This window comes from Macadamia integrifolia, unplaced genomic scaffold, assembly GCF_013358625.1.
Source record: "Macadamia integrifolia cultivar HAES 741 unplaced genomic scaffold, SCU_Mint_v3 scaffold2923, whole genome shotgun sequence".
NCBI lineage: Eukaryota > Viridiplantae > Streptophyta > Magnoliopsida > Proteales > Proteaceae > Macadamia > Macadamia integrifolia.
This window is the reverse complement of record NW_024869062.1, coordinates 1-14,063: the sequence shown is the minus strand read 5'-3', so window position 1 is coordinate 14,063 and position 14,063 is coordinate 1. Positions and strand designations below refer to the sequence as shown.

The 14,063-nt window shown below is 39.2% G+C and overlaps 2 protein-coding genes across 2 annotated transcripts; one reads left to right on the top strand and one right to left on the bottom strand.

The window, feature by feature from the left end:
- The first annotated feature begins 873 nt into the window (after positions 1-873).
- LOC122067474 (protein TOO MANY MOUTHS) lies at positions 874-2,547 on the top strand. Its single transcript, XM_042631327.1, has one exon. The coding sequence runs from the start codon at positions 996-998 to the stop codon at positions 2,343-2,345; it is 1,350 nt and encodes a 449-aa protein (XP_042487261.1). The 5' UTR covers positions 874-995; the 3' UTR covers positions 2,346-2,547.
- A 1,196-nt stretch (positions 2,548-3,743) lies between these two features.
- On the bottom strand, positions 3,744-14,005 carry LOC122067475 (DNA-directed RNA polymerase II subunit RPB7; the record flags this gene model as incomplete). Its single annotated transcript, XM_042631328.1, is given in 5 exon segments — positions 3,744-4,141; positions 4,872-4,940; positions 5,037-5,102; positions 8,891-8,941; positions 13,840-14,005. Coding segments are annotated over 5 exon segments (418 nt in total), but the record flags the coding sequence as incomplete, so codon positions are not given.
- Positions 14,006-14,063: the final 58 nt, after the last annotated feature.

Here is a 14,063-nt window from a genome sequence, read left to right as displayed (position 1 = left end):
ACAACACTGATACCTACACGGGATTCTTTTTTACTATTTTGTGATGCTACCCATTTTGTGCTTAGGATGTCTAAATTGTAATTTTTGTGTATATACCACCCCTACAGGCCCATATATAAATGTATTATGTATTACAATTTGGATATCAAGAGTATTGGGGTATTTACAAGTATATACATATAAGACTTCTGTTAAAATACAAAATTTGTTTTCTTTAGTTGTGGGTATGCTATGTAGAGGTTACTGTATCAGACGATCCTAACAGGTTTTGGGTTAACGAGTGTTAGCCCAGTCACCAGTCTGATTCTGTGTGAACGGGATGTGACAGTGGCAGCATACCCACCCCTTTCCCAAAACTGAATTTAAGGCTCAAGTGCTCAACATAACACATGACCCATTCATCCAAGTCATTTCTTCTACATCCAAGGAGTCCAGTTTTAAAACTTGAGACGGCTAATGCATTTCTAAGGTTATAGTAAAATCAGGCCGACTCCTAACTAGTCAGGACCGACCTGGATCAAAATCAGATCAAAATTAGTCCGGGTTCCGATTGAGCTCTTTAAAATCATCAAAGGAGACGATCTTTCTAGTTTCCAATTCCAAGTTCCCTGTTTGATTTAGCCAAGTCCTAACTCAACTCCTAACCGGCTCGACCAAACCCAAAAGGGCCAAAACGATGAGAAATTTAATGGCCGAGGAAACTTCCCGTGAAGAACATTAAATAGACACCAAAATCCATATACTCTCTCTAATATTTAATATTTAGTATTTAGGGCTTTGCACTTCTTCCCTTTCCCGTGATCTTCTTTATTAACACACACCATCTATTTAAATCTATGCCCACAAAACTTACCAAGTGGCCCTCACTCATTCATTAACTTCACCACCCTCCATCCATTCTAACGGCTACAAAAGCTCTCCACCCTTCCTCCTCCTACACCATTGTAATTTGTAGAGCCTATAAGTGGTGTGTGTGTGTGTGTGTACGTGAAGAAATGGATCTCCCACGCCCACTACTCTTACTCCTACTGAGCTCCTCCTGGATTCCTATGGCACTATCTTTCACAGTGATAATGTCCGATACGGGAGGCTCCTCCAACCTCATCGATGCACCGCAGACAGGCTTCACCATGAACAGTAATGGAGCTCGGACTGACCCACAGGAACAACAAGCAGTTTACGACATCATGAAGGCCACCGGAAACGGTTGGGCTACCGAAATCCCAGATGTGTGTCGAGGTCGCTGGCACGGGATCGAGTGCATGCCCGACAAAGACCAAATCTTCCATGTTGTCTCCCTCTCCTTTGGCGCCCTTTCAGACGACACCGCTTTCCCTACTTGTGATCCCACCCGCTCCTTCATATCCCCTTCCGTAACTAAGCTCCCACACATCAGGACACTCTTCTTCTACCGTTGTTTCACTTTTAATCCTCAACCCATCCCTACCTTCCTTGCTCAGCTTCGGCCTACTCTTCAGACTCTGGTTCTGCGTGAAAATGGTCACGTTGGTCCCATCCCAGTTGAATTGGGTAACCTCACCCGTTTGAGAGTCCTCGACATTCACAAGAACAACCTCAATGGTTCAATTCCGGAATCTCTTGGTCGCCTCACCTCTCTAAGGTCCTTGGATTTAAGCGGAAACAAATTGGTGGGTGTGATTCCACCAGGTCTAAGCTTCCCTGTGTTGAATGGGTTGGACCTCAGCCAGAACCTCCTCAGGGGCTCCATCCCTTCTAGCCTCGGAGACTGTCCATCCCTCGTAAAGATGGATTTAAGCCGAAACCGACTGTCCGGTCAGATACCCAACTCCATGATCAACGGCCTCAAGAGCTTGATCCTTATGGACCTCAGCTACAACCGGCTGTTGGGTCCTTTGCCCATCTCTTTCCGTGGTTTAAATTCTCTCCAAGCTTTGATTCTCAAGGGGAACCCAACTGTTTCTTCACCAATTCCCCGTAACGGATTTGATGGGTTGAAGGATCTGATGATCTTGATTCTCTCCGAGATGGGTTTGCAGGGACCCATTCCTGAATCACTTGGCCGGTTGCAGAACCTACGTGTTGTTCATTTGGACAGGAACCACCTGAATGGTTCAATACCTTCCAACTTTCAAGCCTTGAATAATCTCAGTGAGTTGAGGCTGAATGACAATCAATTGACAGGATCTCTGCCATTTAAAAGAGAAACCATTTGGAGGATGGGAAGGAAGTTGAGGCTTCATAACAATTTAGACCTCTGCTACGGTGCATATAGTGGTCTTGAAGATGGTTCTGCTTCATCGTTTTTCTCAGACATCACTCCCTGTAAGAAATCAAAATCCACACCACCAAGAGCACGGCATTAATAGAACCAAATCTAGACAAACGATATGGCAATCATCCTAATTCCTCATTTCTTTCTTATGTACAGAGGTCCTGCCACACTCTTGATTTTCATCATCATGGCCATGAGAGAAGAAATGAGTTGCTACCTTTGTAAAGTCAATCACTTTCTCATCTTTAATTGTGCAATAACTAAGTTTGATTTAAAAGGAAGCAATTCTGTTATCTGGTCAATTCATCAGCCAAACATAACCAAGTGGAGGTCAAACCCCCCCCCCCCCCAAAAAAAAAACGAAAATACAGAGAGAGAGGTCACAACTTTTTGGCCAAACCACTCCTATGTGATCAGGAAGTAGATGATCCAGATCTGATGATGAATTCATTATCAAGTTCAAAGATTGGATACTTAAGCATTATTATGTGGAAAAAAAAAAGTGCAACAATATAAGACCAGCCATTGACAAGGAGATTTTCTCATTGAAAATTCAGGAAAAAAATATATATATATATATATATATATCGTTCCTAGATGGGTAAACTGTAAAGCTGGGGTCACTAAATTTGTTGTCATCAATTATCTAGACATTTGAGACATCACGGAGGAAATTATATTTAAAAGATGTATATGTAGCATAGAGATTGTCAATCATAGACTGAAGACAGACTTAGATTCTGTGAGGATATTTGATGGGGACATCCAGTTGTGTGCAAAACCCATAGCTTATATTACATAAAAGACGAGTCTATTAAAGAGTGTACTGCTTTGGATGAGAGTGGTATTGATTAGGATATAGGCCTTTATAGGGCGAGGGATTAAGAGATCAAGGAGGTCACCAATTTAATGAACCGTTTCAATGCTGTTTTAATTGATTTTTTTATTTTATTTTTTTGGTATGAATGTCTTTATTGATTTCAATGTACAATACAAATGGCTTTGCAATCTGGCACAGGATAAAATTTCTTTTTAATCCCCTTTTTCCTTACCACTATCCTTAAGCATATAAAGCTCCTGCTGCAGCTTAGTGGTTCTAGTGTCTAGGGCACTAAACACTCTGGTTAAGCTACAAAGGAGAGAGAATCTTTATTTTCACAGAGATCTATTTGATGTGCACTGCATAATTTTTTTATATCGGTGTGCGTTTTCCCTTTCTCTTTTAATACAATTTATATATATTAAAAAAAAAAATCAATGATAGTAATAGTGTTAAAGAGTTTCCAATCATGGGTTGAAACGTCCTGTATGCACTGGCATTGGTGGGGTCTCGTTCATACTTTATACTTTCTGAGACTTTTAATACCATGATTCCTATCTATTAGGTTTGCAAATTTCACTGATATAGACAAGAAATGTTGGGAGACAACAGCAACCAAATCAGAGATCTCTAGGACCTTCTCCAGACTGTTCATTGCAATTCTTTGCCTGAATGCAATAACGGGGAAGTTCACTCCCTTCCACTTTTCTTTTTCCGTATAATAATCTCTTCAGTCCACAGATTTTGAGGCCTTAATTTATCTAAATTACAAATTACGATGCTGTTGATATTGCTACAAAACTAACAATAACTTCAGAAATCTAAAAAGAACTAGGAATCATACAAAATGAATGCAACAGCAGCAGCCCATGTGGATATACCCTGCTCCTTAGTACAGTACATAGCCAGCATATAAATATTAGAACTGCAGCCCATATGGTAAAATCTCTAGCTACACATTCTTCTCCTTTGCAATGTAAACTTTTCAACATTGAGATTCACTAAGCTGATGCACCAGGATCATTGATGACACCCAAGAAATCATCCTTTATCGTACCAATGCAAAACTGCAAATTGAGGGGAAAAAAATATATAATGAGAATTAAGAAACATAAAATGGAACCTATACGTATTATACGAGTTTAAGCAAACAAAGCACCACAAGGATTCAAAGAGTACACATGCTAAAAATGCTAGTTCCTTTAACGACCAAGTCACTGTATTTGAAATTTATCAAATTATATGTCTAGGATTCATGTTGCTTGATCTAAGGGTTGGATGCTATTAAAACATTCCTTGGATGCTACATATAAAAAGGTGTACCCAGTACACGAGGCTACCGCCACTGCGGGGATCTAGAGAGGGTCATAATGTAAGCAGCCTCACCGCCGCCACTTCGTAGAGAAGCTGTTTTCCAACTCGAACCCACAGTGGAGCAACCTTACACGTCGCGCCCAAGCCCACCCTCTTTCCTTGGATGCTACATATAATGTATTAATAATTACTCTAATCAAGTACTCCCAAACTATAACCATCCCTTCAATTCAAAACGCTTCTCATTTATTTCCCTTTCTTCTACTTAGAAAGTGTAAAAAAGTAGCACAAATATTTGATGCACATCACAGGGTAGCAGTTTGTGCATTTGCTATACACACTATATAAGAAAAAATGAAAAATTGGAAAGGGGCAAAGGAACTTATACAAAGTCCCATTGCAGAGAAGCAATCTAGAAAATTGAATTTTAATAGGAAAAGAAGTAAATAATTTTTTCATTTAATAAAAGGATAAATGACATACAATTTCTGTAGCATCAACTCGAGTACCAATTATCTTTAACCTCACCTCACTATCCTTTTGAATCTTAACCTACAAACATCCATGGCAGCAAGTCTGGAGTCAAACACTGTCAACTAGACAACAATATATTCTTCAGAAACAAAGAAAATGCAACCCAAGACATACTGATCCATCTGAAGTTGTATAATTTGGTATGTCTCCAGACTGGAACTCCATATCATCTGGTATCAACTAAATAACAAGAACAAGATAAGAGTAAACACAGTCAAGTAGGGCAAAGAGCCAAAGACATATTTACAAGATACATACATATTTTGCAAAGCTAACTTTACTTAGCCGTAACATTAAAGCTTAACTTAAACAAAGTGACTAATGGGAACACATACATTCCTCAATCTTAAGGATTGATGGAGACTAATATAAATGTCTGTTTCCACCTACTTAAAGCCATATAAATCCAATTATTCTGTTCATTGTGGATTTCCTTTTCATCCAACTGATATATCAAAGGTTCAGGTTATTGCATAAATTCTCTAATTTCTACAACCTGATGTAAGACCCAAAAACTATTTAGCTGATTTTTTTTTGCGAAGACTTGATCAGTGACCATTGACCAAGTTGGATTTGGATCTGTTGTGTTTATATCATATAAACCGAGAAGCTGCACAGCAAAGAGATCTTGGGCAGTCTTTTAACTCCAACACATGAAATTGCATTGATGGTTTACTGCAATTAGTAATTTCATAGTATGCCTTCCAAATCACTATTGGGATTCAAAATTATATCAGGTATACAGTTATAACGAAGTTTTGGCCATTCTCAAGTGGCAATGCAAACCTTAATCCAATTCCCACATGGTCACAGATGGTTTTCCTACCAGTCGGTTCAATATCCCAAAGTGAATTTAATGATGAAGGGGATTAGCCAAGGGTTGTCACCACCTATTTCGCTACAACAAATGTTCAACAGGAGTTCTACCCACATCATAATATGGGCAATTTATGGTGACTACGCGATCTAGGGAAATTTCCAACCAATTAGCCATTGACTCTCAGAGGATTCAGTTTGTACATGCCTTATTGCAAAAATTATTACAACTCTGTCAACACTTGCATAGGATCAGCCTTAATTCAGTGGGGATCTATTTTTAATTTTAAGAGGTTTAGTTAAATAGGAATATGGTTAACTTGGGATGTTTTGCTCAGTTTGTACATGCCTTATTACAAAGGATTATATGTTCTCAGGATGACTGTTTGGTACCCACACCAATTTAACTAGATTAAGGATGCCTGTTTTAGTTAATATTTTTTTCAACCCATTTTTTTGATAGATTAGTTATGTTAAGACACTTAGTTCCAAATAAAATAAATAAATAAATAAATAAAAATTGGAGACAATTAGATGAATTGTACATGTACTTTGACAACTACAACTTCATAGAGACGCAACGACTTCGATATGTTTGCTCTCAGATGAGTGATTGTGTTTAAATATAATGGAGAGTCCGTGGAAGGCAACTTCAAGCTCAAGGACGTGAGCCTAGAACATGGGAAGAGATGCAGTACAAAGAATGTACCTATCTAAGCATGAATGAAGAATGTACTTCCTTCTACCAGATTTCCAAAAGCCACCACAGTTGACAAGAGCATGAAGGAATTATCAGCCTCTATAGGGCAACGCATTGCAAAGGAGCAACGAGAGAAGACACCTCCAACCAATGAACCAAAGTCAAAAGTTAAGGTTAGTGCTGAAGAAATTCTAGCAACTCCTACTATCGAGGGAGAGGTAGTCATTGACATCCCCATTAGTAGGATTCATGTGAAGAAATCGAAAGTGGCATGGTCCCAATGGTGCACAAGGAGATCGAACCCAAGGAGATTGGTGCTCCAACAACTGTGATGCCTGTGAACAGCCAAAAGGAAGATCCTTAATGGAACGATATTGAAATAATGGTTGACGACATCGTGGAAGAAACTATGAATGACAAGGATGAGGGACTTGAAGAGCGTAAGATTGAAGAAGAGCATGTAGAAGACATGCTTGAAGACAAACCCATGGACACATCCATAGACATTGAAGTTGAACATATAGAGTTCATCATCCCCTTGAAATACCTTGAAGAGCATTAACCGTGCCTATATGACTACATCCGTATGATCAAGGAGCTACCTGAATTTTTCTATAGCTTGAAGATGGATGTGTACCATGCTACAATCACCCTTAACTTCTTCAAAATTCGAGGACGAATTTTTTCTGAAAGGGGAAGAGTTGATGTTGATCGAGTCTGCAAAAGAAGGGGGTTGTTGGTTGAAGATGGATGTGTATCATGCTACAATCAGTCAATCACCCTTATCTTATTCAAAATCCGAGGACGAATTTTTCTAAAAGGGGTAGAATTAATGCAGATCAAGCCTGCAAAAGAAGGGTGTTGTTTGTTCCATCAAACTAGACCAGCCAGCCCAATGTTGGTCCATTAAGCCAACCAAAAACCAGAATTTACTGTTCACGAGACCAGTACATGTGAACAGTAATTTGGCATTTATTTTGTTCCCTTCTGTTAATAAGTAGCCAAAGTCAGTTTTAGTATTCTAGAAGAACACTTTATTGTCTTATGTTAGTTTTTTAGAGTACAAGTCAATAGTTAGTAAGTAAAAAGTCACTAGTTTCTATTTTATGTTAGTTTCCTTTTTTAGTTTGTTTCTAAGTTGTAAGGCTGTGCCTAGCCTATTTAAGAGAGCTTTGCAACTAATTTGAGATTGAATGAAGTTTATTTAAGATGGCTATATGTTGTTTTGCCATGGGATGCAGATGGGTGAAAGGCCCTAAGTGAGATGCCTCAACTTGACGAGTGAGATGCCCAAAACCTAACCTTCTTCTTCCCCCTTCTCAACCCTCCATCAAATTCTCTTTTCTTTTTTATTTTTTGTTTTAGCCTTTGTGAGAGAGTGTTTTGAGAGTTGTTTGAAGACTTGAAGCCCTCTTAGATTGCTGATCAGAAAAAACACACACACAACCTATTGATTTTCAATTACAAGGTTTTCCAAAGAAGAATATTCGAGTGCGTAACTTCCAGAGTAGATCTCTGATAGCTGGGTTTGTTGAGAACCTTAGGAGGACCAATTGATCCAAATCCTAAGATCATCCGTCAAGCATGACTTTATTGGCAAAGAATGTATTAATACGGGTATTCTGGTCAAGCCATTTGTGTGTATCTCCTGCTTATGGCATTGAGTGTACTAGGGGCATCAACCCCTACCCACTCCCTACCATTAAGCGGACTAACTTTGGATAGATCATTGGTTGTTAATCTAGTGAATGTGTGAACAAGGGGTTGGGAATTCAAGAATCCTAAAATAAATCATTTTTGGTTCAGGCACAATTTCACACCTTAAGTATTCTCCGTGGTCCATTTGGATACGTTAGGGTAACCGATTGACTCACTTAAGTCTAGTATCACCTCCATCGTCTCTCTGCCTAGTTCTTGAAGAATCACTAAAGTTTTTCTTGCAACCAGCAGATCTCTCAATCCGGCTGACAAAATTTGCTCATTTTTTTTATGATTTGTTTCCTCGTATAGGATCTCCATATGATCCAAAATTCAGCTCCATCTGAGTTGTGGTTTGTGAATAATTGGCATCTTCTCTATTCAGCCAAAATTTCAGATCCTACCTAGGATTAGGTCCTTTTGATCTAGTCTTACATTACAACGCCTATAGCCTAGGCGTCCAGGTGGCCTTGGTTGCCTTACTGGACTTCATAAAGAATATTCCAGTCCTAACAAATAAATAAAGTAAACAACATATGAACTCAAAAAGAGACCCCACGACCTGGTTCTTCATGTGAACCAGAACCTGAACCACAAGTTGTTTAAACCTGAACCAAAGTGGTTCAAAGCAATGGTTCTGGCCTGGATTGCTTCTTCCTCTGTTGGTACTTCTGAAAATACCTTTGATCTGCATCACATACTCTACTTTTCATAAAAGTTGAAAGAACAAACGGAACAACAAGATCAAACTCACATGATTTGACACAAAGATCTGAACAGGACCAGCTTCAGCAAAAAATCCCATCTGCACATAAGCATTTCAAAGATCACATTACTAATGGCCCCAAAAATTACATAAAGTAATGCATAGTTGACAATTGAGCAACCATCAACCAAGAAAGATGCAGGACCCAATATAATTGCCATGTCAGAAAAACAATGGCATGAGAAGATAGATATGTTAAGGTGTGTTTGAAAGCCATTTGGGTTTTGCTATATTGCAGGAATCAACTATAATATAGATGCACGCATCACAAGCAATGTTTTGAAACTAGATCAAAGCCATTTGGGTCTTGCGGTATGCAGGAATAAACTATAATATAGATGCACGCATCTCAAGCAATATTTTAAAACTGGATCAAACATCAGCCAGTTCCAGTTTGGAGATCAGCAATCTAACCTCTGTTCGTAAATTTGGGAGTGACTTGTGGAGAAAAAAAATATATTTAAACTCTCTTCCCCCATGAATGTCTGGAAGAGTTTGAAGAGATGATCGGGTAAGAAGAGAGTTGAGGACCAAGGGAATGGGAAAGGAAGAACCAGAAGAGGATGCCGGAGTTGCTAAGATTTACGGCGAACAGACAAAACAGGCTTTTATCCAAGCAACTCAAGTATGGAGATAGGACTCAATGGTGCGAAAATGGCCCTTGAATGGTCAATTTGAAGAAAAAACTGAAGACTCCAAGTGTAGATCGGAAATGATGAAAAGGGGGGTGCTTGTCTTAAAAAAATTTGTAAAAGAGAAGATCTATGAACGCATAGTATGGTTTAGAGAAAACTTGGGCAGGGGGTGTTAAGAGAGATCTACAAGCTAACTTCAGCTCATGATTAGAGTGATCTTCCAAATAACTTCAGCTTATGACCTATAGGGGAATGAGATCATCAGGCAGGTCAGCAACAAAATTTACTCTATCACAAAATGAAATGCATTTTGTGTCTATAAAATGAATCACCTTTCGGTTACATTCTAACAAAAGAAGTTTTAAAAAAAATAAAAATAAAAAAAAAAGAAGGACGAGACAAGCACTGCAGGGTAGAATCCCACCCAGCACAACCCCTGCTAAAACAATGAAGGATAGGGATGCACGCGCGCGTGTGTGTGTGTAAGAGAGAGAGAGTGGAATTCTCAAAGTCTCACCACATAAGCATGGTACTGGCATACACTTTTTACTTCTAATTTGGGGCTTACAGAAGCCATCCATCCTCTAATCACAAAATTACATGCATCCCCACTTCAACACATAGAAAAGTCATGAACAGAAGGAATATTCATGTTACTAAAATCATACCATTTGATCCTAGTCCCTAAAATCACTTTTCCAATGACATTTTGGAAGTATTCCACATGTTTGGAGCCTTCAATATGTCTAATCAAACAAAAGATAGTTTACCTTCTACCTCCACATTCTTTTTTTTTTTTTTCAACCCAAATATTATCTACGACCCAGGGAAGCCCCCTAAAACTTTATTGAAATAATCATAATAATAAAGAAGAGTACAAGGGGGGACAAATCCCGCCTTACCCCGATCCAGAGAAACAGTTGCACACTCTCACCATGCAAGAGAAACCCATCAAGAACTAAGAATTTACATTTGAAAAACCGGTAAGCCAGCTTTGTCTTCCCGAATGATACGAATAGGCCCACTCAGGAGAATCTGACCTCTAAGAAACCTGGAACTGTCTAAGACTTCGCAAGCTAAATTAGCCAAAAAATCTGTAGCATGATTGCTCTCTTTGAACGAGGAGATATAAGCTCTGAGAGAGTCACAAAGCGAAAAAGCATCCTGCCTATAGAGAAGATGGTAGAAATGGCAATTTGTCTGTGATCTAGAATCTTTCTCCAAATCCAAGAAGCATCCGAAGAAGAAGGGGCCGTCCAAAGAGAGTGATTTTTGAGAGGACCGGAAAGGATCCAGTCAACCCAAATACTATTATGTTTGGAAACAATTTTCCAGATCAGCTTGAGAACCCCGGCAGGGTTAACATCCTTAATATCAATTTCTTATTTTCATTTGAAACCACTTATTACTAGAATTTTTTATTTTTTATTTTGAAACAACCATGATTTATACAATTGAATACCCAAAAAAAGTCCGGGCGTTAGTGGAGGTGGAGGAATCATCAGGAATAGAGATGGTCAGGTTCTAGTAGCCTTTTCAAACTTCTATGGGGTGTGGTCCAACTCTATGGCTGAGATGAGGGCTCTTCATGATGACCTTCAATTGTCTGCAAATATGGGTTTCATAGACTTTTACATTAACTCTGACTCTTTGTTGACAGTTAATTTTATTTCTTAGATATCATGTCAGTTGTCGGCATCCTGCCCTCCTGCTTTCCCCTAGGGTCATTTACTCTTCTAGCCTCCCTTCTAATGCATTCGTCTATTCTATCCTCTCCCAGGACGGACGGTCCCCCCCTCCATCTTCCCCTCCCCTTCTGGATCTTTGGTCCTCCCTCCCTCCCCTTCCTCCTGGCCACCGTGGTCGTGAGGATAAATGCATCTGGCTCCCCTCCTCTAGATGCTCCTTCTCCTCTGCCTCTACTTGGTCTCTCATTCGTGCCCCTTCCTTGACCGTCCCCTGGCACAAGGTGCTCTGGTTTAAAGGCCATATCCCCCACCACAACTTCACCCTTTGGCGTTGCCTCTCCAATTGCCTCCCTATTCAGTCCTTCCTTATTCATCGCCAAATCCCTGTCAACCCTTCCTGTTGTCTCTGCCGCCATACCTCAGAAGATATCCCCCACCTCTTCTTCTCCTGTCCCTTCTCGAATATTTGGAAATCTATTCTTTCCAAATATTGGCCTTCTAGTAGAGTCATTCTCCCTTTCCATCGTGAATGGAATTGGGTTGACATGTCCTTCTCTGGCCCCTCCATTTGTGACACCATGGGCAAGTTGGCTTTCTGCGCTACCATCAACCACCTTTGGATGGAAAGAAACATCCGTAGATGGACCCCCAAATCTCGATCTCCGGATCAGATTTTGAAAGTTATCTACTTTAATGTTTCTTCCTAAGCCCGTTCCCTCCACCACCACCGCCCAGTTGCCTCCTCTCGCAGGAATACCCACATCATTTCCTCCTTGAACCTTCTGGTTGATCTCATTCAGGCCACCTGATGGATTTTATTGGCTCCCCCCCTCTTATGTTTCCCCTTTCAGTTAGCGGTTTGGCTTTGTAATTGTTTTGCTTTCTTTATGTTGTCGTGATGGCCTATTGGCATTTGCCTCCCCTCCCTCCCTTTTCTCCCTTGTTTATTCTTTTCTTTCTCTCGTTGGTAATGAATTATTTGTTCATCCAAAAAAAAAAAGAAATTGATATCAAACTAAATTTGCTTCTCTACCCAACCCAACCCACCCCCCCCCCCCCCCCAAAAAAAAAAAAATTTGCTTCTCCAAAAATTTCCAAATCCTAATTTTTCAAGTTGCTAATTTATCATATCCTCGAGTTATGGAATGTTTTGGTGATGTTCTCTATAGTCTATACAGCTAACTAATTTAGAGATTTGGATGAAAAGAAACCATAGGAAATGGACCTCCAACTCTCGCTCTTTGGATAGGATTTGGGGCTCCATTTCCTTTGTTGTCAAGGCAAAAATATCTCGGGTCTCTACCACATGTAATCCCTCCCTTAGAAATTGTCATATTGTAAACTCCTGGGAGCTGCCTAGCTCCATCATCAAGAATAGCCCCCTCCTTTGAGCTTTGCCTACTCTTCTCTCCCCTCCCTCTCTTTTATAGGGTTGTATTCTTTTCTCTCTTGGTAATGAATTTTTATTCACCCAAAAAAAAAAAACTAATTTAGAGATTAAGCTTTCCCACCTTTTTGTTAATGTAATATCAAAAACAAACTTCTTTTTTTTTTTTACTTCAATTGGTTATTTGAAAGTCATTTTGTGAGAAAACAGTCACAAAATGTGTTGCATATGGGGTGGGTTTCCACTTATCAAGTGGAGGGGGCTTTCACATGTAGTAAAAAAATTAGTTCAAGGATGACAGTTCCAATTCCATCCAAGCTACATGCCGCAAACCAAATTAGCTTTTTGATCCTTATCTATTCTCAAAGAATAGCTGAAATCTTGAACTTTGTATGCCGAACATTTTCCTAGTCAAATCCCTCTGCATTTATTACGATTTTTTTGCTGGGAGAGATCAAATGGAATACTTCATTTGTAAGTAGCTTGGAGGATTAGAAAGATGACTATTGCTTTTCAATTGGCTATTTTTTCCCATACCTCCTTATCCTTTCCTACTCACAATTGATCAAGGACAAATATATGAGTTAAAATTACCAAACAGTTCATTCTTTCTTCTGTTTTCATTTTTTATTTCTGTTTAGTGCAAGAGAAAGAGAACCTAAAATAGCTATGAAGACAACACTCCAGTGGAGTATGGAGTACCATATCTCAAAACCAAACAATTTCAATGATGGTTGTGCCAGTTGCTAACACATGCCTTTTGTTACCATGGGCCAAGCAATGTGGCATTAACTAGGGATCAGACATCTAATTGAACATTGTATGAATGCCAATGAGCAGACAATGGACCAGCTATGGGTGTGTATATTTTAACCCTATTTTACAAAGAGCAATAACTTCTTAATAACCCTATTTAACAAAGAGCAATTATTTCTTGATACAAAGAAGCTTATAAACTTCTGCTTCACTTCAGCCAGCATAAATTAAGCAAAGTATGGATCGCGACCCCTTTCATTGTTACATTTTTGTCTTTCCATAAATTAAAATGTAGCCTTCTGCTCTCATATTTTCTTTCAAATCTTATTCAACAATGCATCCATGATCCATCTATGCTTCTTTTGTGAAACTAAGATGAGAGAAAAGAAACATAAGACTGCCAATGGTTTTTCTTTCTAGAATTACTTTGAATCAATGAGAGACAAAAAAGGAAAAGAAAATGAGACAAACCTTATTGACCATGGTAACAACCGCTTCTAAAATCTCACCCTTGAAAGGCCTGAAGACAACACATTGATACTTGACAGGAAATGTTACAAAGCCTGTTCCATCACGAATCAGCCCTTTCCCAATGTTATCCACCCCAGTTATTGCCACCACAAATCCATGACGTCCACTATAACCAAAATTAAGTTGAAATAACATAAACCAAACAATTCTTTTTTTTTTTTTTT

Coding starts and splice junctions, on each gene's coding strand:
- LOC122067474 (XM_042631327.1), top strand. CDS start 996: ATGGATCTCCCACGCCCACTACTCTTACTCCTACTGAGCTCCTCCTGG.